The 20240-nt window shown below is 48.8% G+C and overlaps 6 protein-coding genes across 6 annotated transcripts; 4 read left to right on the forward strand and 2 right to left on the reverse strand.

The window, feature by feature from the left end:
• Window positions 1-2798: 2798 nt before the first annotated feature.
• Window positions 2799-4500, forward strand: Pdw03_5149 (Cytochrome P450; the record flags this gene model as incomplete). Its single annotated transcript, XM_014683662.2, has 5 exons — window positions 2799-2988; window positions 3041-3876; window positions 3935-4042; window positions 4102-4268; window positions 4323-4500. 5 exons carry the CDS (start codon window positions 2799-2801, stop codon window positions 4498-4500), a joined length of 1479 nt encoding a protein of 492 aa, XP_014539148.2.
• A 545-nt stretch (window positions 4501-5045) lies between these two features.
• On the forward strand, window positions 5046-6020 carry Pdw03_5150 (uncharacterized protein; the record flags this gene model as incomplete). Its single annotated transcript, XM_014683661.1, has 1 exon — window positions 5046-6020. The coding sequence occupies one exon, from the start codon at window positions 5046-5048 to the stop codon at window positions 6018-6020; it is 975 nt and encodes a 324-aa protein (XP_014539147.1).
• Window positions 6021-7335: 1315 nt separating this feature from the next.
• Pdw03_5151 (Oxidoreductin) lies at window positions 7336-9289 on the forward strand (the record flags this gene model as incomplete). Its single annotated transcript, XM_066100966.1, has 4 exons — window positions 7336-7437; window positions 7500-8211; window positions 8269-9091; window positions 9145-9289. 4 exons carry the CDS (start codon window positions 7336-7338, stop codon window positions 9287-9289), a joined length of 1782 nt encoding a protein of 593 aa, XP_065957906.1.
• A 3045-nt stretch (window positions 9290-12334) lies between these two features.
• Window positions 12335-13847, forward strand: Pdw03_5152 (Peroxin 13; the record flags this gene model as incomplete). The annotated part of the gene is made up of 3 exons (XM_014683659.2): window positions 12335-12383; window positions 12483-12995; window positions 13078-13847. The coding sequence occupies 3 exons, from the start codon at window positions 12335-12337 to the stop codon at window positions 13845-13847; spliced, it is 1332 nt and encodes a 443-aa protein (XP_014539145.2).
• A 1272-nt stretch (window positions 13848-15119) lies between these two features.
• Pdw03_5153 (uncharacterized protein) lies at window positions 15120-15883 on the reverse strand (the record flags this gene model as incomplete). The annotated part of the gene is made up of 3 exons (XM_066100967.1): window positions 15120-15144; window positions 15234-15271; window positions 15656-15883. 3 exons carry the CDS (start codon window positions 15881-15883, stop codon window positions 15120-15122), a joined length of 291 nt encoding a protein of 96 aa, XP_065957907.1.
• A 495-nt stretch (window positions 15884-16378) lies between these two features.
• On the reverse strand, window positions 16379-17641 carry Pdw03_5154 (Clr5 domain; the record flags this gene model as incomplete). The annotated part of the gene is made up of 4 exons (XM_014683658.2): window positions 16379-16818; window positions 16888-17019; window positions 17108-17352; window positions 17466-17641. 4 exons carry the CDS (start codon window positions 17639-17641, stop codon window positions 16379-16381), a joined length of 993 nt encoding a protein of 330 aa, XP_014539144.2.
• Window positions 17642-20240: the final 2599 nt, after the last annotated feature.

Consider the following 20240-nt stretch of genomic DNA (forward strand, 5'->3'; position numbering starts at 1 on the left):
TCCTCTCTGGCGATCAACGGGTGAATGTGGTTCTGATCTTCGGAGGTTTAAGTGGCCAGACAATAGGTAGGTTCCCCTTGGCAATGGTGGTCAAGTTTAAGGTAGTTGGAGTTGGTGCTGTGGACTAAGATACTAACATAGGATGCACGTGGTAAGTGGAGATTAATTATTCTCACAAAGGGTTGGATCATCCGAAGCGGCGAGAGAGCCTATGTTTGCGGACCCATCGTTAACGAAGGTATATGCCGGTAAAAAAGGACCACCCTACGAGACTCGAACGCTATTCCTAATAGAATCCCGGCAGGTAAGCTGCCCTAGGCCCAGGAATCGAGAATACCAATGGTAGAGCTGATTGGGATGCAACTCGCACTGGAATCAGTTACCCTTGCCTTACATGATGCACATTTCAATGCGAATCACTGAGACATTTCCTTACTCCACGAACCGAGCTTTCGGGCATGTCTCATCATTCTTAAAACGGAGGGCATTTTCCTATAAAACGCCATTCTTAAAGTTGCTACTAGCATACTCACCTATTAGAGCCCACTTTCCCAACCAGAAAACTCTGTGTTCCCTAGATCCACATTTTAATCCTCGGCAGTGTAGGGCAGTGTGGATCGAGACTTTAGAGATTCATATTTTCTAGATCTTTTAGAAGCCGCACTAGAATCAGTCGCCTCTGCCGTTCTAATTTCCACCTTATACCTTCTAGAATGCAAGATACAGCTCTGCTTCGCTATCTCCAGACTAGGATCGCGAGCGGCGCAAGTGACAGACATTCATGACGAGACCACGTGGGGATATACACATATACGACAACGTCTTACATGCTATTCCAGGTACGTTGCACATGCGCACAGGAAACCATCGATCCCTCCACAGTGCAGTTCAACAACTCCGAGCTATAAGACCTAAATAGATTGCCGACCCAACGGCGCATTGCATAATTTACTTCATCTCAATAGTAGCATCTCCATCTCCTAGATAGAAGACCTGCCCGCGAGAGCTCAAGCTTAAGACCTTGTCAAAGGATCAGAGCATGATAAACGACGTTGCTCTACACGTTTTTCTACTCTAGAAATTAACGCTCTAGGTGACGTATGACTACAAGCACTTGGTAATATTTCACTCATCCCTTTTCAGTAATTAGCATCTCAGGTGTCTGATTACACGCTGGTCCGATCGAGACACAATGGATCGGATACCGATTCGTGGTAAGTTATCCACTTCTGCCCTAAGCATATCGAGCAACTATCGATGACAAAATACCTTACTTATGCTTGGAAATACCACTCTTGCCGTTCAACTCGATTTCCAGTGCTTTACAGCGGATACAGTTCTGGCAATGCTTACCTTATCTGAACTGCCCCCCCCCCCCGCGTCTGCCTAAATGTAAATATGGACTGGCCCGTACAATCAGATAGAAGCTGTGTATCTCATTTCGGCAGATAAAATTCAAGGAACTAGTCTCCAGGGCAGACAAAGCGGAAGAAGATGTACGCGGTCGGTGCCTTACCAATAGCGCATTCGGCAGCATAGTCGGCAGATAGTCGTGGAACTGGCAATTCACAGCGTGTAATTCAACAACCAGATACAGTGTATAGAAAAGAGGTATAGGGGGGGCTGGACTTAATGCCGGATGAAAGCGAGCAAGAAATACTCAACTCAATATCTCTGTGGCAATCGCTTGCGTTCCTGTTCTAGCTAATGTCTTCCCATTTAATCGGCCCACGATAATTCAGACCCCTTTTGGAGGTTTGATAGCACAGATTGTCGTTTTTGTACAAAAACCTCAGTATGAATAGCGGGCTTGTGAACTAGATGATCTAGATGTTTTCCATCTAGCTTCTCAAATCAAGTCACTCTAGACAAGCTTTTATTCTCTCGCTAGATTAAGTCGTCCTAAACATATTTCCACTTGAATTATATGTAAAATCAAAGGATGGTGTGTTATAACACTCTGGGAAGCTGATGTTCCAAATTACAGCCTTGGGCAGGTTTACAAAAGAATGAACCTCAAGACAACAACCAACTTTGGAACTGGCCTTTGCAAAGTTACGTCACCGGCTAGCACTCCCGGGGTCACGTGGACATGCTCAAATTTACCCAGGTGTCAAAAAGCAGCAAGAGGTGAGGACCAAAATGGAAACATCATTTCAGGAATGCGTCACCCAACACTCCATGCATACGCATAACTTACTTTAGCGCACATGCATCTCGACAGGTTGGTGTAGAAATCCAGACATCCCGGCCTTATACTTTATGTCTCAATATCTGTCTCTTGTCAATATGATATGTTTGATTAATGCATTTCATTGGTCTACGTGTTCACTTCCGTGCTACCAAATAGCCCCAGGAACCCGACATAAGCATCATTCAAAGTTGACTTGAAAAATCTCCTACGTGGTAATTCGCAATGTTCCAGGATGCTCCTGAAATATATTAATGCCTTTTTTTGGGATCCACCAGGGCCCCTGGGCATATCCCTGCTTCCACGGATACCCACATAGCGGTCAAAACAAAGCCATTCAAGTCCGTTTGAAACCTTGCAGAAAGTAGTGCCGGAGCAAACCTTGGAAATTATAAATATATAGTGTCTTAACTGCTAGCGGGGATTTTACAAGATGCCAATACTGATCGTAAGGTTAGCATTTCTGAGTGTACTGTTCCGTACCTAATCCCACATAGAGCAATTGATGAACATTTCTCAGTTGGAATTTATACATACATAACCCCTTGCGGTTGATCAGTTGTCTCTCAAACTTGACCCCTGGATTACCAGCATCAAACATATCACCATGCTGCTATTGTGGTTTGGTTTCGTGTCCTCCGTTGTCGGGTTGGTAGTCTACAGGCTTCAATTCCATCCACTCAGCAAGTTCCCGGGGCCGAAACTAGCTGCCCTAACGAGTCTATATGAATTTTATTACAATGTGGTCCTTGGTGGCCGGTATTTGTGGGAGATAGAGAGAATGCATGAGAAATATGGTAACTATGATTCGAGACACTGGATCATATCTCAACGTTGACCATTTTCAAGGTCCAATTGTGCGCATTACTCCTCACGAGCTTCATGTGGCAGATCCCGAATTTTATACGGAGATCTATGCAGGCCCTACCAGGAGACGTGACAAAGACCCAAGACTTGTGCGCCTGGCAGGTCAACCGATGTCCATGTTTGCGACTGTGAATCACAGCCTGCACAGTTCGCGTCGAGCTATTCTAAGCAATTATTTCTCCAAAAAGTCTATCGCAAGCCTGGAGGATATGATCCAGCGGAAGGTGCAAAAGCTCGTCAAACGGCTCAACACAGCCTGTGATCAAGGGACAATTGTGAAGCTGGATGCTGCATCTTCGGCTCTGACGGCGGACATCATCTCGGAGTATGCGTATGGTGTGAGCCTTGACTACTTGGACGATGTGAATTTCAACAACGAAGTTGCAGACTCCATATTGAGTCTTGCATCTGTAGTTCATGTGTTGAAGTTTTTTCCTTTCCTGTTGGATTTTTCAAAGTACATCCCAGATGAGATGCTCGAAAGGCTTTGGTCTCATGCAGCCAACATATTGCGACTACAGAAACTGGTTCGTGCCCAAGCAGATGTCGCACTCCAAAATGAAGGTAAAGTGGATGGTCAAGTTACAATGTTCGGAGCTCTCTGTGACCCTTCCTTGCCTGCGCAAGAAAGGTCACTGGATCGGTTGCAGGACGAAGGCTTTTCCTTGATTGGTGGAGGCACGGAGACTACAACTGGAACATTGAAGATCATCATGTTCCACCTGCTCAATGAGAAGGAATTGTTTTTCAAGCTCCGCAAAGAGCTTGAGCAATCCCCTTCTAGCACATGGGCTGAACTTGAAAAACTGCCATACATGGTAGGCAATACAACAAACGATACGAAAAGGCAAGGCTAACTAACAAAATGTCTTCCAGAGAGCAGTGATTAATGAAGGGCTTCGCCTCTCCGGCGTCATCACTCGTCTTCCCCGACGTGCACCTGATGAAGTCTTGACATATAAACAGTGGATAATCCCCCCAAACGCAAGTAATCCTATACCCTCCGAGGTCGACAAAGCTAACGCAACCATGCATCTCAATAGTCCCTAATGAGTACTTCCACTCATTTTGTTCATACAAACAAGGATTTGTTTCCTAATCCGCATACCTTTGACCCTGAACGCTGGATCCGTGCTGAAGCAGCCGGCCAGCGCCTGGAGCATATGATTGTCACCTTCAGCAAGGGCTCTAGGCAATGTCTGGGCAATCAGTAAGATGTACCCAACTTTTTCTCCTCGATTCTCAAAACTTACCCGGAATCTAGTTTGGCATTGGCGGAGTTGAATCTGGTCATCTCAACGCTGGTACGGAACTTTGATATGGATCTACATGGGGTGACGGCAGACAACATCATCACACATAGGGAGTATGGCTTTGGTGTTCCAAAAGAAAGAGGCGAGGGATTCAGAGTCAGTATCACACGGGCTCCTAGCCCGTCGTAATTGTCGTTTGACATTTACTCTTCACATATGTATCGAGTGGTGGACTCTTTTGCTATCATGTTAACACGGCCCGAGCATCGGCTCCAAAACAATATCTTAACAAGCTCACGGTTCTCCATACATCAAATGGAGGACAATGCAAATGCTCAGCTATGATCCCACATGGTCAGCAAAATCTATAACTAGAATCTTTCCATGTCGATCACTTTGTTGGCATCCTTGTGTCTTCGACGCTTAGTACGAGTAACAAAGATAAGTAACAAAACAACAGTATCAATGGCATTTTCCTTCCTGTGTCTTCCGTTTAAATGTTCTTTGTGCATGAGAATGGTTCTTTCGTTACTAGACTAGGATGGCGACTTCATGGGCACATAAACCTGGAGGTTGTCGAACAAATCCGACTCATCTTTATTGGACTACTTATACATTGTTTGCCTTTCACATAGATAATCGCTTTTACAATCTCGAGCTCACGAGGCCAGCCCCATCTCTATCTATCCCACCAATCCACCCATTTCCACTAATACACCCATCACGCCATAGCCATGTCGGGACGCAGGCCGTCTGATGAGTTCCGCGATGAGTATGCTAACTTCTGGACCCTCATGCAGCAGATCATCCATGGTCTTAGGAAAAGTTATCCCGCAAACCAAGACGAGATCATAGGCCAGATGGGTCAGCTCAATCTCCAGCTCTCAACCCTTCGACGAGCCGGAGAGTCGATGGGTTTGAGTTATCCACCCAGCTCCATTGTCCGCGATGCTCCACCTCAGTACTTCACTGCCCGCGCTCAACGCCATCATAATTACTTCGGTACTGAGTTTGGGTACTCCTGCTGGTACACCCAAGCCCAACTGGGCTACGCCATTGCAGACCTTCTCCACCGGCGAGACTACACCCGCGTAGCGGACCAGCTGGAACAGTTATTAGCGATCTGGCAATTAACTGAGATGAGAGTCTTCCCCCGCCAGCTTCTTACATACGATCCTGTCCAGCAGCCCGCCAGTATCGTGCATATTGACGGTCCGCCATACTATACACCAGGCGGTGCTGGTCCACACACCAAGGCAACCAAGATTGCTGGGTCATCCCGCACTCACCCACGTGTGAATATCACTCTGCCCGCTCCAACCGATATGATTTACGGCGTGGCACGGCGAACACGCCATCGCGCTGCACCATACCCTGAACGCGGTGTTCACCCGAGGCGTCGTGGCAGTGTTAGACTAACCCCGCCGATGCCTCAGATGGCACTTCCACTACCTGATATCATGCAGAACGGTCATGTTGCGCCGCCATCTCTTCCAGGTGTTCAATCCCTTTTCAACCCACTCATCCTTCCCAGTGGACGTGCTCTGCCCGGCGCACCGAGCACCTCTGTGCCACCCCCACGTGATATGCAGTTTCCATCCAGTGTCCCAGTCCCTAGCACTAGCGATCTTGTGTCGGGTTTGAATGCCAATGTCGGGGAGACTTTGAATAGAGACCAGTCACGTCAGGACTCCGATGTTCGACGTTGAGATCATTCGCACCGGCGGGATTATGGGCTAGTGAGCCCGCTTAAGCTCCCCCTTTTGGATCCCAGATCTTCACTTCACAAGCTTTAACCTTGGCTATCGATGAGTTTAAGAATCCTAGTTGGCTTTGTGATTATCGCTTACACTGGCTTTGGATTGGTAGAATTCTATACTCTCTTATGTTTTGATCGACTGTGTATTGCTCCCTCTACATTTTGGGAAAGAATGACATTCGAATACTGGCATTAAATGCGAAAATTTAGGGACATAAAGAGACCATTGGTACCCGGTAGATTTAATTGCCATTGTCCTCTGAGGAGTGTTTTAAATATACAACTTTGGGGCTATGCAGCTGTACTTCCACATGTTAGAACCCTTTTGGTAGAATTCATTGTCGTTTAACCACGTAATCTCAACTTCATCTCAGTCCTTTCAAAAAAACAAAAGTGCTGGATGTTATTTTAGTTTCTAACAAATTGTTTTGTGTTTTGGGTATTGAATGCAAGACCAATAAAAGCAATGAGTCATGGTTATTCGGGCTATGGAGTAAATGTTGCTTTGTTTTTCTTCCACAGTATGGAGTACTTTATTCTTAGATCTGTATAGTAATACCCACTCATGATTAATGAGACAGTCTCCACAGCTGAAGAGCTGTTGAGTACAAAGACAAATTACCTTTGGACGCCGTTTCATTTATGGTTAGAGAGGTGGATTCTTCAGGGATCTGAATAACTTGTACGTTCTTATTCACGTATGTTTATCTCTCAATAACCACTTGGGCAGTCTATTTGGCTGCTCAGAAGGAGATATTTGTTTCAATAGATGTTCGTAAAGTGGCATGTTGGGCAATATAATGACAGGAGATCGGCTATAGTCAGTACCTAAACATGGAGGTATATGCTATACTATATAATGTACTATATGTGGCACTATCCTGTGGCACCACGTCAGTCCATGAAATTCAATCTTGCCACTTTCCAAATTTGCGAAGTAGAACCTCAACCGCCCAGCCAATCAGGGGGCATTATCAATCAGGCCATTATCAATTCTTGGCAATCGGCAGGTCCTCCGCGCATTTCCAGGCCAGCTTGTCCACTTTGCAGACCCTGACATCCTTGTTTCTAGAATTTTTTTCTCTTATATTGTTGACACCATCTCTTTTTTTCTTCCTATACCACCATTGCGAACCCCCTCCCCCAAACCTACCACTACAAAACAGACTCTCCGCTGAATCTCTGGCCTTTGCGCCACCTTTCATATCCAACAACCAGACGACTCTACGCGCTTGATCTACATACACTACAAGTCGGAGATCAAGATGCGGTCTGCAGCGAGGCTGCTCTACGCAGCAGTGTTCGCGCTATCTGGCCTGAGTCACGCCAGCGTTCATAACCCTTCACTAGACCCAACCAAGTGTGCTGTAAGTTTTGCTGAGGACCTAGGATGCTCAGCACAGATGATTGACTGTCCATCTTACTCCAGCTCGAACCTTCCGCCATGATATCGGATGCCTGTGTCTCGTATGGCGAGATCAACGGCATGAACGATCTGATTTTCACAACGCTCACCTCCCTCACACAAGATACGGATTTCTTCTCCTACTACCGCCTCAACCTATTCAATAGAGAATGCCCTTTCTGGAACGATGCCGATAGCATGTGTGGAAACATTGCTTGTGCCGTGAACACCATTGACTCGGAGGAAGATATCCCCCTGACATGGCGGGCGGAAGAACTTAGCAAACTAGAGGGCCCTAAGGCGAACCATCCACCGCGCAATGTCCAAGCCGAGCGTCCAAAAGAACGCCCGCTCCAGGGAGAGTTGGGTGAAGATGTTGGCGAGAGTTGTGTGGTGGAATACGACGATGAATGCGAAGATCGAGACTACTGTGTCCCCGAAGACGAGGGTTCCGCTGGGAAGGGAGATTATGTGAGCTTGGTGGACAACCCGGAGCGGTTTACCGGGTACACCGGAGAAGGCGCAAAACAAGTATGGAATGCGATCTACAGCGAAAACTGCTTCTTGAAGCCCGTGGCCGATGAGCTGGACCAGCAGTCGGCGAACGTCCCCATGGGTGGCCTTCAGGCAGCCTCTGACTTCCGCAACGTGCTCCACAAGGAGTCGCAGCGAGTAGAAGGGCTACCGCTGGATAACGAGTGTTTAGAGAAGCGGGTATTCCACCGCCTCCTGAGCGGTATGCACGCTTCCATCTCGACACATCTGTGCTGGGACTACCTCAACAAAACCACAGGGAACTGGCACCCCAACGTGCAATGCTTCAAAGAACGACTCCTCGACCACCCCGAGCGCATCTCGAACATGTACTTTAATTACGCGCTAGTGTCGCGCGCGGTGGCAAAACTCCGCAAGCACTTGGACGGGTACACATTCTGCGCCAGCGACCCAGTGCAAGACCGCGAGACCAAAAGACGCATGAACAAGCTGACAGGCACCTTGTCTGAACTCCCCAAAATCTTTGACGAAAAGATCATGTTCCAAGACCCCAACGCTCTCGGTCTGAAAGACGATTTCCGCAATCGCTTCCGCAACGTCAGTCGCCTGATGGACTGCGTCGGCTGTGACAAGTGCCGCCTCTGGGGCAAGCTCCAGGTGAATGGTTACGGAACCGCGCTCAAAGTGCTGTTCGAATATGACGAAACTAAGAACGGCGAGAACCCGCCCCTTCGCCGCACCGAGCTGGTCGCCCTCATCAATACCCTTGGTCGCATCTCTCACAGTATCGCTGCTTCGCGCAGTATGCAGCGAGCTCTCTTGACCGGCACCACTCACATGTTCCCCGTCCACGGCGCTGTGCCCCGCTCTCACCACGCCAACGCTCTCGGCAACAACAGGCGCGTGTTCAGTGACGGAAATAATAACTTTTTCCTCGAAGGTGAAGGGTCTGAAGACGAATATGTCTACGGCCGAGGTGAGGCGCCAGAGCGGTACCCCTGGGAGCGCCAACCACCTGGCCCAGACGATGGTTTCTGGGAGGATTTGAAGTCCGAGTGGAATATGGTCTGGGGTATGGTTCGGTATATCTGGCAGTCTTGGATGGATGTCCCGTACACCTTGTAAGTTTGAACTTGTAACTTTCGAATCGATTGATACTGACCGACTCTCGCAGTTTCCAAATCGGCTCGTCGGAAATGGTCCGATTATACAATTACTGGCTTGGATTGCCAGTGCCTCCGCGCATGTGGAAGCTGAAGATGCCCCAGCCTCGTGCACATACTCAACCCGCTGCCTATACTAATCGTGACGAGTTGTGAGTTCTCTGTATTTCATCTTTGCATTAGCACCTGTACATATGGTTCTGTGCTATGGCGTTAATAGACCTTTTTGTGAATTTTTCGACTCCACTGAGTACTTTGGTGAATCGATACTACTTATACTACTTCTTTCTCCAGGTTGGACTAATGTAGGGGTGTGTGTTCACATGGCACTATACGTACCCTATTTTTTCCTTGTCGGGTGGCGCTCAGAGTCACGCTTACCACGTAAATTTCAGTCTGGGCTTAGTGAGTGCTCAGTGACTGTGGTTGGCGGTTCGCTGATCTCTATCACTGCATACTCGGAGAGGCAACAAACCTTGGAAGGCGTCTATTACGCACTAACTGTCCATGCCCAAAGGAGCGTTTTGCCCAACAGTATTGTTTGTCTTGCGACCTACTTTTGATTGACTCCAGGCACCGAGGGCCTCTTGAATATCAAATGAAGCATCTAGTCAAAACACCCTTCCACTGATGTTCAGCACTCAACGCATTTTTTCCAGCCTGTTCGGCTGTCCGAGCGTGCCAACTCACTTGACTCACTAAGAAGCATGTTCATCTTCTCCTCTATCTTGATGTGCATTCTGAAGACGATGAGGAACACAGTGGTCGTTGCTAGCACAACGGCGCTCAGCGAGGCGCATTTCACATGAACCTTGGGGTCCTTCGAAGCTGGAGAGAGCGCAATACCAAGTAGTGACCCGAAACTACAGCTGACGAGGAACAGCGATAATACGATGCTACGCAGAGACGGGAGGTTTGGTGCATGCGTATTCCATGCTGGCCACGTAGGCAAGGACTTCGGAAAGGGCGGGTAGTGGTGTGGAAGGGGACTTGCAGACATACATTTACCGGTGCCTATGTTAGAGTCTCTGTAGAGTAGCAGGAGCATTTGAAGGGAACATCTTTCAAATTGTCTGCAAGATTCACTTAGAGGATAGTCGTAGCATGCAAGTGATCGATGAATCACTGCGCCATAGATCAGTAGGCTATAGAGGAGTATGTTAAATAGCATGCTACTAACCGCCCTGGACCCCTGCGACAAATCCAATGGTACCTGCCATAGCCAGGTAGCCGGCACCGATTCGACTGATTTGCTTAAAGCTGAGGTGAAATCGCCGCAGGGTTAAATGGAAGATTTCCTTCCTAGACAACATGTAGGCTTGCAGAAGCACCCTTGGGGATTTCCGTAGAACAAATGTAGTTACAGTTGTAAAAGACTACTTGGCTTTTCCAGTTGCAGGAGATAGGGAATGGATCAAGGGAGACGGGGAGGAACAGAGACACTGCTCTTTGTTGGGCTTAGCAGATGCCGTACGCAGCAAAATGCCTATCGTCTTATCTGAAGCGTCCATTCGAAATCAGTTGCGTAGATTCAGTAACCCACCAGTCTCCACAACCCCTCTCCACATCCCGTCGACGATCGAATTTTCAATCTTGTTTTATGGGAAGGGAGTTGACTTCCTGACAGATGAACTGGAAGCTGCGTAAACTCATTGACTAGGTGTGTCGGCAAGACCAATGAAGCCATACCGAGAAAATGATGGTGAGTCTTCCAAGGTCGGTGTGTGGGATATGGCCAAGATAGGTGGGAGCTGCGATGGCAGTCTTTCAGGTCGATAGGGAGTTGCAATTCCTGGGTCATGGTGGAGAGAATTAAACGATCATGCCTCGTGAACAACCCTCACGAGCCGTTCCAAAAGATCTCTGATGGACATGAGAGGCTCAGGGGCTGTGAAGGGCATGTTGAGGTTAGGTAAAAAGCGCATTAATGGGAACCTAGGGAGCGTCATCAACCGCTGTACCCTAGCTTACTTCAAAGGAGATGATGCCCCGAAACTGATCAAATTCATCTTTCTTCTTACCGCATGGGCCTGCGGTCAACCTCGTTGGGTTATATCTATCGAGTGAGTTTTTGTTAAGCGGTAGTCAATTCTTTTATTCAACCTACCCTAAGATCTTGGAGATTGTGAATCTCTCAGGGTTATACTTTTGTTTCGACTGAAGGGGTGACTGTAATGGGGTTTTGGCGATAACTGTAGACATCTCATTCAGACAGCGCGGCCATTTCGGCCTGTGTCGTCGAGCGCTGAATGACAAGACAAGTGCTTCTGTGCGATCACATCTTATACAACATTTTTAGTGAACCCTTACTCAGATCGAGACTGGTAATCTCTGAGTAGACTCATGTAATTGTCCTAGGACTATGTCTTGTCCGTGCATGATTAGAAGATCGTGAAGCTAGTAAAAGACGGATTCCCAGGAGCACATAGTTTAAATTGATATCTTGATTGTTCACCTAACTGCTTCAATTGCGGCGCTATGGATAGTAGCAAGTGAGCCAAAAATGAACGGTCAGATTGCTGCCAATGCCTTTTTTTTGACAACAAGGGCCACCTAAAGAGAATGAAGGGGGGCTGGCATGTTACGTTTTGTTGAGATACTTTGCGACCTGGTCTATAGAGTAGCCAGTATTCAGTTAGACTAAGTTAATGCGACGAGGAGCCTGAGCACTGAGAAGGAAAGGAGAAGCCAAACGCATAGGAGGTCTGAGTCTTGACTGTTGTAGAAAGGAAATGTCGAGTTACACATTGGGATATGTAGAATAAATAAGATGAAGGTGTCTACTAGGACCTAGGTTTGTATATATATATAAATCCACTAATCCTTCCATCTACGTTCCCCATCTTAATCTCAGATTGCCTCGGTAGCCAGGTACATTGCATTTGCCACCGAACAGAGAGCGAACAGGCGAACAAGCTGAATAGGTTGAACAAAGTAAGATGAATGTGATAGTTCGATCTTCTAGACAATTTCAGATTTGTCATAACCTTCATGAATATAATACCATCCACAGTTATATCGGCCTGTGTTGTCCTTGACAGAGATACCCCGACCCCGTATTTCTTCGGCAATCCCCGACCTCGGCATCTCCACTCCCGGCCCTTTTATTTTCTCTTTTCTCACCCTTTTCAGTCTTGCGACAAATCTATCCGAATACAACATATCTTGGCTCTAAATGCGAGCCCGCTAAGATCCAACTCCATGGCGACGCCTTCGCCACCGAAACCATGGGAGAGGGCAAGTGCAGCTGGTAGGTATCTTTCTCTTGATTGCCGATATCGTAGCGCCACAAGAGTCACTGCAATCCACTGTGTCCACCCCGACTAACACCCCCTCTCCTGCTCTCTAGGAAACGCGTTGTCAACAACACCTATCTCCGGTAGCTCTGCTGCCTCGACCGCGATGACTACCACAACCAACCCCGCAGTCTCAACGTCCACTACCCCCGACCTTCCCTCCCGTCCCAGCGCTCTCAACTCCGTAGTCAGCAACACCGCCTCCAACTACTCGCCGTATGGAGCCTCGCGCCTTGGAACAGGCGTGTACGGATCTACATATGGTGGTATGGGTGCCATGGGATCCCCCTACTCCCGCTTCGGCTCCATGGGCGGCATGGGCTCCATGTACGGAGGCGGTGGTTATGGAGGCTACGGAGGTGGCATGTATGGTGGCATGGGCGCTATAGGGGGGATGTACGGCGGCATGCCGGGACAAGATCCCAATGATCCGAACAGCCTGACGAACTCGTTTGGACAGAGCACTCAGGCCACTTTCCACATGATTGAAAATATCGTCGGTGCGTTTGGTGGCTTTGCTCAGATGCTCGAGAGCACGTACATGGCTACGCACAGTTCCTTCTTTGGTTGGTTTTTCTCCGGAGAAAAATGAAAAAAAAAACAAAACTTTTTTTCACATCGCGAACACTCGTTGACTCATTTCTATAGCAATGGTCTCGGTCGCAGAACAACTTGGAAACCTGCGCACCACCCTCGGCTCAGCCCTGGGTATTTTCACTCTCATTCGGTGGTTCCGCACCTTGATCGCTAAGCTTACAGGACGTCCCCCGCCAGCTGATGCGACCGCCCTGACCCCCGCTGCCTTTGCGGCTTTCATGGGTGGCCGCGCGACACTCCCCGATGGCACGCCGGCTCCCGCCAAACCATCCAAGAAGCCCTTCTTCATGTTCCTGATTGCCCTCTTTGGCCTCCCCTACCTCATGGGCAAGCTCATCAAGACCATGGCCCGATCCCAGGAGGAAGAGACGAAGCGCCGCCAACTCGTCGGCCCCAACGGCGAGCCGGGCTCAGCATCGCTCGACCCGTCCAAGCTGGACTTCTGTCGTGTTCTCTACGACTACACCCCCGAGACCCAGGAGAGCAACGGCATCGACCTGGCTGTGAAGAAGGGCGATATCGTCGCCGTCCTCAGCAAGTCTGATCCGATGGGCAATGCCTCCGAGTGGTGGCGTTGCCGTGCCCGCGACGGCCGCGTCGGATATCTCCCCGGTCCATACCTGGAGACCATCCAGCGCCGGCCCAGTCAGAAGGCCATCACCGCAGGCAGCGAGCCTGCTTCTCGCACCACTACCATGAAGAGCGACCCTGTGGCCGAAGGTCGCACACAGAGCCTGCCATCTCTGAGCAAGCCCGAGATTAACAGTAAGATTGGTGATATCTCGCCTGAGAGCTTCCAGAAGAGTACTTTCTACTCATGAGCCATGCCTTTTAGACTTTGCGCGGTACTCAGTCTAGGCCTTGTTCCTCTACTTGTCTTTGTCGTTGCCCCTGTCTTTGGAATGCTAGACAAGTTCCAGCAGGGTATGATTTTCTGATAGTGACGTTAACCGGCCAAACCCTCTCCCTTCGAGCTGTGCTCATCCTTATATATATCCCCCAAGCGTGCCTTTGGATCTTCTCGGTCCTCCTTATGAACTGTGGCCTGCTGAACAGGCCGCAGCCTAGCCGTGATGCTAGTGGTTATCGCCTGGCTACCCAAAGGACCCATGATTTTAAACCCCCAGCCCCCATCACCTGGGCAATCTCCTTGTTTCCCACCTTTTTTCCTTCTCCTTTTGTGGACTTTTCGGAGTAGATTCATTTTGGCGACAGTCCCCTGATTTCCATTTGGCTTTTGTATTTAGTGCAATGCACACACAGAGACACCGCAACCTTGGAATCCTCCCCCTAGTTCTAGTTCGAAACAAAAGCCCCCTCTTTCCCCTTTCGGTATCCACAAAAGTACCACATCCCCCCTGTCCATGCTCAATACGGAGTACTCCCACTCCTATTCATCACCCTCGTGGAATCTCCCTCGTGTGGCCCGCAGTGGGCCATCCCATACCCGTCCCGTCCGCCCCCGGCACATGTTCGTCACCGTCTCCACTGCTTGACACTGACACTTGATACATCGAATATCAATCGAGGTTTTATTTTTTTTTGGGGGGGGGGGGTTGTTTGTGTCCTACATTTGCACTTTGTAAATGTATTTTACCCCCCTATCTGTGCTAGGTCCGGATATCTCCCCTCGTCCACCATCCGTACATGTAGGAATCCGGAGCACATACAACATATACACCTCGTCCTGCAGTGCATAGTAGCCCTATGCAAATCCCACTCCCAATCTTAATATCCTGCATCCCTTCCATACAGGTGCACACACCCGCCCACGTCAGCTCGCATACAACGCCCCTGCTCCCTGCCTGCATCCCCGTTCGAGGAGAGGGCCGTGTAGTGTTCCAGTCTTGCTTTTCGAGTTCTAGTTCAAGCATCCACGCCCGCATCCAGCTCCCTGCAGCTTTTTGCCCCCTCCGACTAGTCCCTCCCGATTTGATTTGCATTTGGATCCTGCATTGGAAGTGCGATGGGGGGGGGGGGGGCGAATTAGGGGATGGCTTGGCTTGGAGACCCGGGTTACTTTGGAATTTGAAATGAGCGCCGTTTTGGCGTTTTGAAGGATTGCGGGTTTGGACGGAGTTGGATTAAGTATATTATGTACGGAGTACAGTCTCCGACCTAATGTCTAATGTTATGATGCACATGCAAAGGAGGAGTAAGGGGTTGAATGTTGTGTCTCTTTTACTGCTGTGTGTGTTCTTCCGTACCTTTTCACACTAACCCCACCCTTGGATTTGGAATTATCCTGGAACGATCTTCATCTTGTGCTGGTGGCGTTATCATGGTACTTTCGTCCAAGCTACCACGTACGGAGTGTCATCGGCTTAAACAGTTCCAAGGGTGAACGGAGGTGATTTGGCTTTCTTGAGATGCACTGTCGACAATAGATGTTGATCAATTCATTTCAAATTATTCAGCGCTAAGCTTTCCCACGCTTCCTTTGATCCGAGGCATGTCACAGATACTACACACGTGTGTATCCCGTTGTGGTAATCTGCATGTGCTAGGGCTGCGTATATGGCGACTATGGATTGCAGAATAAATCGTGCTACGATAGGTTCCCCCAAGGATCTGGCGGGTGGAAATGCTCGGTTTGAACGTGGCGCGGATTAATCGTGCCCATGTGTACCTTGTGCAAGGGGAATCCCGGCGGGGTTTCGTAGGGTCGGTACACAGTAGGAATTATCAGATAGGGAGCGAAGGATAGTCGTGAGGCGAACGGTGAAGATGAATTTGCCGGGTTGGTTGGGGTCATAAGCGACAGAGCTGAGGTTGTGTGGTCGACGTGTTGGGCAGAGATTCGAGACAAGGGTTGCCGTACTCCATAGTCTCGACGGTTGTGTCTTGTATTGATCATTGTCGTGTCGGGTGAGACATAGCTGAGACTGGGATCGGAGCCGGGGTCTTGGTTCGAGAGGGGACGATAGTATCGGTCGAGCGGATTGGGATGTGGTGGAGCTGCGACGTTTCTCGCCTTCTTGTGCTACCCATACTTGACAGCCAGCACAAAAGATATACAGTAACTCAGATGCCATAATGCATAGATCACCAGTCTAAACCGCGGACAAGCCATAATGAAAAGAAAAGAAAAAACGCCCTTGCTTTGAGGCTTCCTCCCCGGGGCTTTGTTTGGAAAGGAGATGACGGGAAACGGAGCACGGGAGAACCATATACATAGAGAAAATGACGAAAGAGAGAACGAAAACAGGCCCACACGCTGATGGGAAATGGCGAATGGGGGAAGGGGGGAAATCAAGACATAGATAGAAGGGCAACTGAAGCAAGTAAAGAAGGGAAACGAGATGGAACGAAATAGAAAAGAAAGTTTCAACCAAAACCAAACCCGTCAAAATCACATCCCCAATCCCTCATGGTGAGGAGGTTCATGGTTAGGATCTTGATCCCTCGCCCACTTTGACATCGACTGCGTAAGTGTAAAATCCAAATCCTGCAACCTCGTCTGGAATGACTCGACCGTATTCCAGTCAGGCGGATGGATATCCGCTTCGCTCGGTGCATCGTCTAGATCCCTCGGTGCCGGCCCGGGGTGACCATGCACCGAGTGCGAAACGTGGGCGTGATGCACACCATGCGAGCCGTGAGAGCTGTGTACCCCGTGCGAGAGGTGCGAAATGTGCGCGATGTGAGACCCATGTGCCCCGTGTGAGAGGTGGTTGCCTATGGAGTGGTGGTAAGACGGGATATGGCGGGGCTGATTTGAGTGCATGGACAGCGGCATGACAGGAGATTCTTCCAGTTCCAAATCGGGCAGGCTTTCGAGGTGGGTTGGGTCTAGAGCGAGATATCTTCCATCAATATTATTCGGTACATTCACACTCACCGGAACGGCCATGGATTTACCGTATGGGCCGAGTGGGTAGGGGGGCATCTCTCGGATGGGTGATTGCATGTCGGGGAGTGGTGAGATGGGCGTTGTGACGCCGTGCTCGTCTGTGGGTTCTGGTGTGTAGCAGGTCATGTCGGATGGGGTTTCTATCCAGATTGTTAGGTTTGAAGGATGTGATGCCAAGCCTTCCAAGGCAGGATCTAGATCACTTTGAGGATCTCGATGTCAACTTACGCGGTTCCGGGCTCTGTGGCTCATTCTCGGATTCCTTGCTTCGGTTGGTATCCCATGATGTTCCATAGCGACGCACGAAGCGGGCGATCCGTTTTGGATCGACGTTCTGGCCGTTGACCCGAAAGGCTGTCTGTTTACCTTGGGCGGCGCGCTTCTGTTGCTTGCGGAGCATAATATGGACTTCTTTGGCTTTGATGTTCTTTCGCACATGCCATGCCGCAAGCCGATCTTTGTATTGTTTTTCTCTAATGGACTGGAGTTAGGTGATACTGCGAAACCGATCTATTGGATGAATCCGCAACGGGCGAGCTCAGATAGGAAGAGATGAAGATGGAGATAAAGAAAAGGATAGTAGTACGATGCAAAGAACTTATAATCTCTTTCCATGATGCGTTTCACATCTCGTAATTTCAACTGGTCATTGCGATAGAGTTGTTCAATGATTTCACGGTATTCATGCCAGTCATCCGATCGGCGCGGTCGAAAGACATTTGGCGATTGAGGGGAGATGGGAGTCGAGTAATGATTCTCCATGATTTAGTCAATGTATAAGAGAGAGATCGAGTCTCATTTGAGATTTGGTATGCCAAATAGAGGTTCGGCGGTCCATAATAAATTTCAGGTTTGAAGGAATGCAAATCATAATATGGTCTCGAAAATAAAAAAAAATAAAAAAAAATACGAATAAAAAGAATTCAACATATTTCAAAATCCCCAAAAGTCCCTCAAAGTCCCTAACCAATACACCAATGCCAGAAATGAAATAAAATCGAAAACACAAGAGATGAGAGAGGGGGGGGGGGGGGCCGAATTCTCTTCTCTTTGCGGCGACGTGCACGCGGACGCACGACCCCCTGCTTCCCCGGACAAATCAGCTTGTGCGACGGGGATCCATTGACCATGACCAGCCAAGATCAGCCAAGATCAGCTAGGACCAGGGCCAGAGCTCTCAAAGGGTCATAGGCACCTTGGTCTCGACGTGTCAAGAAGATCAATAATCAATATCTCCGGGCTTTTGATCAATTTGGAGATTTTGGATGTTGTGGTGCTTTGGAGGGTCTTGGGATATTTGAAAAAGATGGAGGTTCGAATTTGGTATCCTTGGGGGCCCTTGTCGTGGGGTTGACTTAGGGAGGTTGATTTCTAATTAAAATCAACATGGCTACGGAGTACAAGTGAGTGGAGAAGGGTACTTTGGACTTGGACAGTCTAAGCGAACTATTACATGCAGTGCACTGGCCGCAAATTGGATGCATTTTCCGTTGCCTTTTCTTTTCTTTTCTTTTCTTTTCTTTTCTTTTCTTTTCTTTTTTCTATTTCTTTTTTGGGTCATTCTTATATTAGATAGTGCTCCGCACTCCGGAAGTAGAGAATTGATAGTCCAATATACTCCTATATACTCCTAAAGTGTCAAGAATCCGTTCTAATCTACGGAATACCGGAGGAATCACGCTAGACGAAGTACTCCAAAAAATAGAAAATCGAAAATCGAAAATAGAAAAATCGAAAATAGAAAAATCGAAAATAGAAAAAAAACAGAACCTGCAGATCAGAACAAACCGGGAGCGGGCCGAATCTTCCCTGACAGCTCTTTGTCTTCCGAGTCTAAAAATCTAAAAAATCCCCCCATATCCTCTAAGAATCCCAGTCCCGTGGATCAACAAGCCACGGCAGAGGTATGCGATATCGGTAGTAGCATCTGAAGACAAATCGATCTGATAGATCGGTAGATGACACCTGCTATAACCTGCCAGATCGCAACTGTCACCCAGGAGGAAAAGCCGTTAAACCCGTTACAAATCCACAACCCACAATTCACACGATCAAGGGGGAAGTCCATGCGCGTTGGGCTCGAGACAAGGTTACCCGGTCAAATCAATGTCTCTTGGGTGTGCTAAGCATTCTACTCCGTGCTCCGTATGTTATAGTCCATCTCCGGCCGAGACAGATTAAAACGTACGATGCAAGGTCCGTGCTACCTACCACCTTTTTCTGGGTTGGTGCTGTGTTGGGGTTGGCTTTCTGGGCCGGGGACATTCTACCGACCCGAAGTACGTGCGTTGTCTCTCAGTCCATTTGATGGGTGCCCTGGGGAACACTATCAGAGGGAGTACAACGGACAATGAGGAGGGTAGGGAGATTGCTTAAAGTGATACACCCTCGGTCTAGGTGGATGTATCGTTTACCTGACATGACTCCACTCAATCCTACGCTCATATACAACGGTGCACATGCCCCGTTATCCCCTGCACGCGTGGCCCATATCCCAAGGGCTAGAACCTCCAGTGCAAAACGTAGGAACTAGTGTCAGGTGGGAATAATAGCTTGAAGACGGCGTTGCACGGATCTACAGTGTTATCTTTGATTTTTGTCGGTCGGGGAGAGTGAATCCTAGTCCCCGAGAGGGATGGGCAGTATCTTTGTTTTGGAGCTTTGATAATATCCGAATGGAAGCAAAGTACTGGAGTACAATCAGATTTAATAGGGAAGAGGGAGAGGGAGGGGGAGGGGGGAACAATCGGTTCAAGACACTTGAACAACCCCCCCCTCCCTATTACGTCTTCCATTTGTAACTATCCAAGCTCCAAAGACCTAATCCGCGAATCGATGTCCATGGAGCATACGAAAAGTGCGGGGTGTAGGAAGTACTTTGTTAACTCGTCCAGTAGACGGAGTAAAAACAACATAAAGAGAGAGTCAAAACCATTAGCCGCGCTTTCCTTGGAAGTGGACAGTGGGAACACAACGGCCATCCCGCGTGGAGCCCCTCCACTCGAGCCGCCTGTAGACGGAGATATCTGCCGCCGGCACGCTCATAGGTCCACGGACCATCGTTCACCGGCTCGGATCGCATGCAGGTACTAGGATGTAGCGCGTAGACTGGATTGAAGTACGAATGCATCTCGGAGGCATTTTCCTCTCCCAGGCTCATAGGCCGTGAGAGGAGTTATTGGGAGAAGTGGTGGTCTGTTCCCGACCCACGCGCCAGTGCGGCACTCAGCCGACACATGCCAGGGGATTGGTTGGGCTGCATCGTGATTCCAGCACGGTGGTGACAGGCCAATGAAACCCTGCGTTTAGACTCGGATGAAACAACCATTGTTGTGGCACGTCATTTCCATCCCCCTATAAT

Source organism: Penicillium digitatum, chromosome 6, assembly GCF_016767815.1.
Source record: "Penicillium digitatum chromosome 6, complete sequence".
NCBI classification, from domain to species: domain Eukaryota; kingdom Fungi; phylum Ascomycota; class Eurotiomycetes; order Eurotiales; family Aspergillaceae; genus Penicillium; species Penicillium digitatum.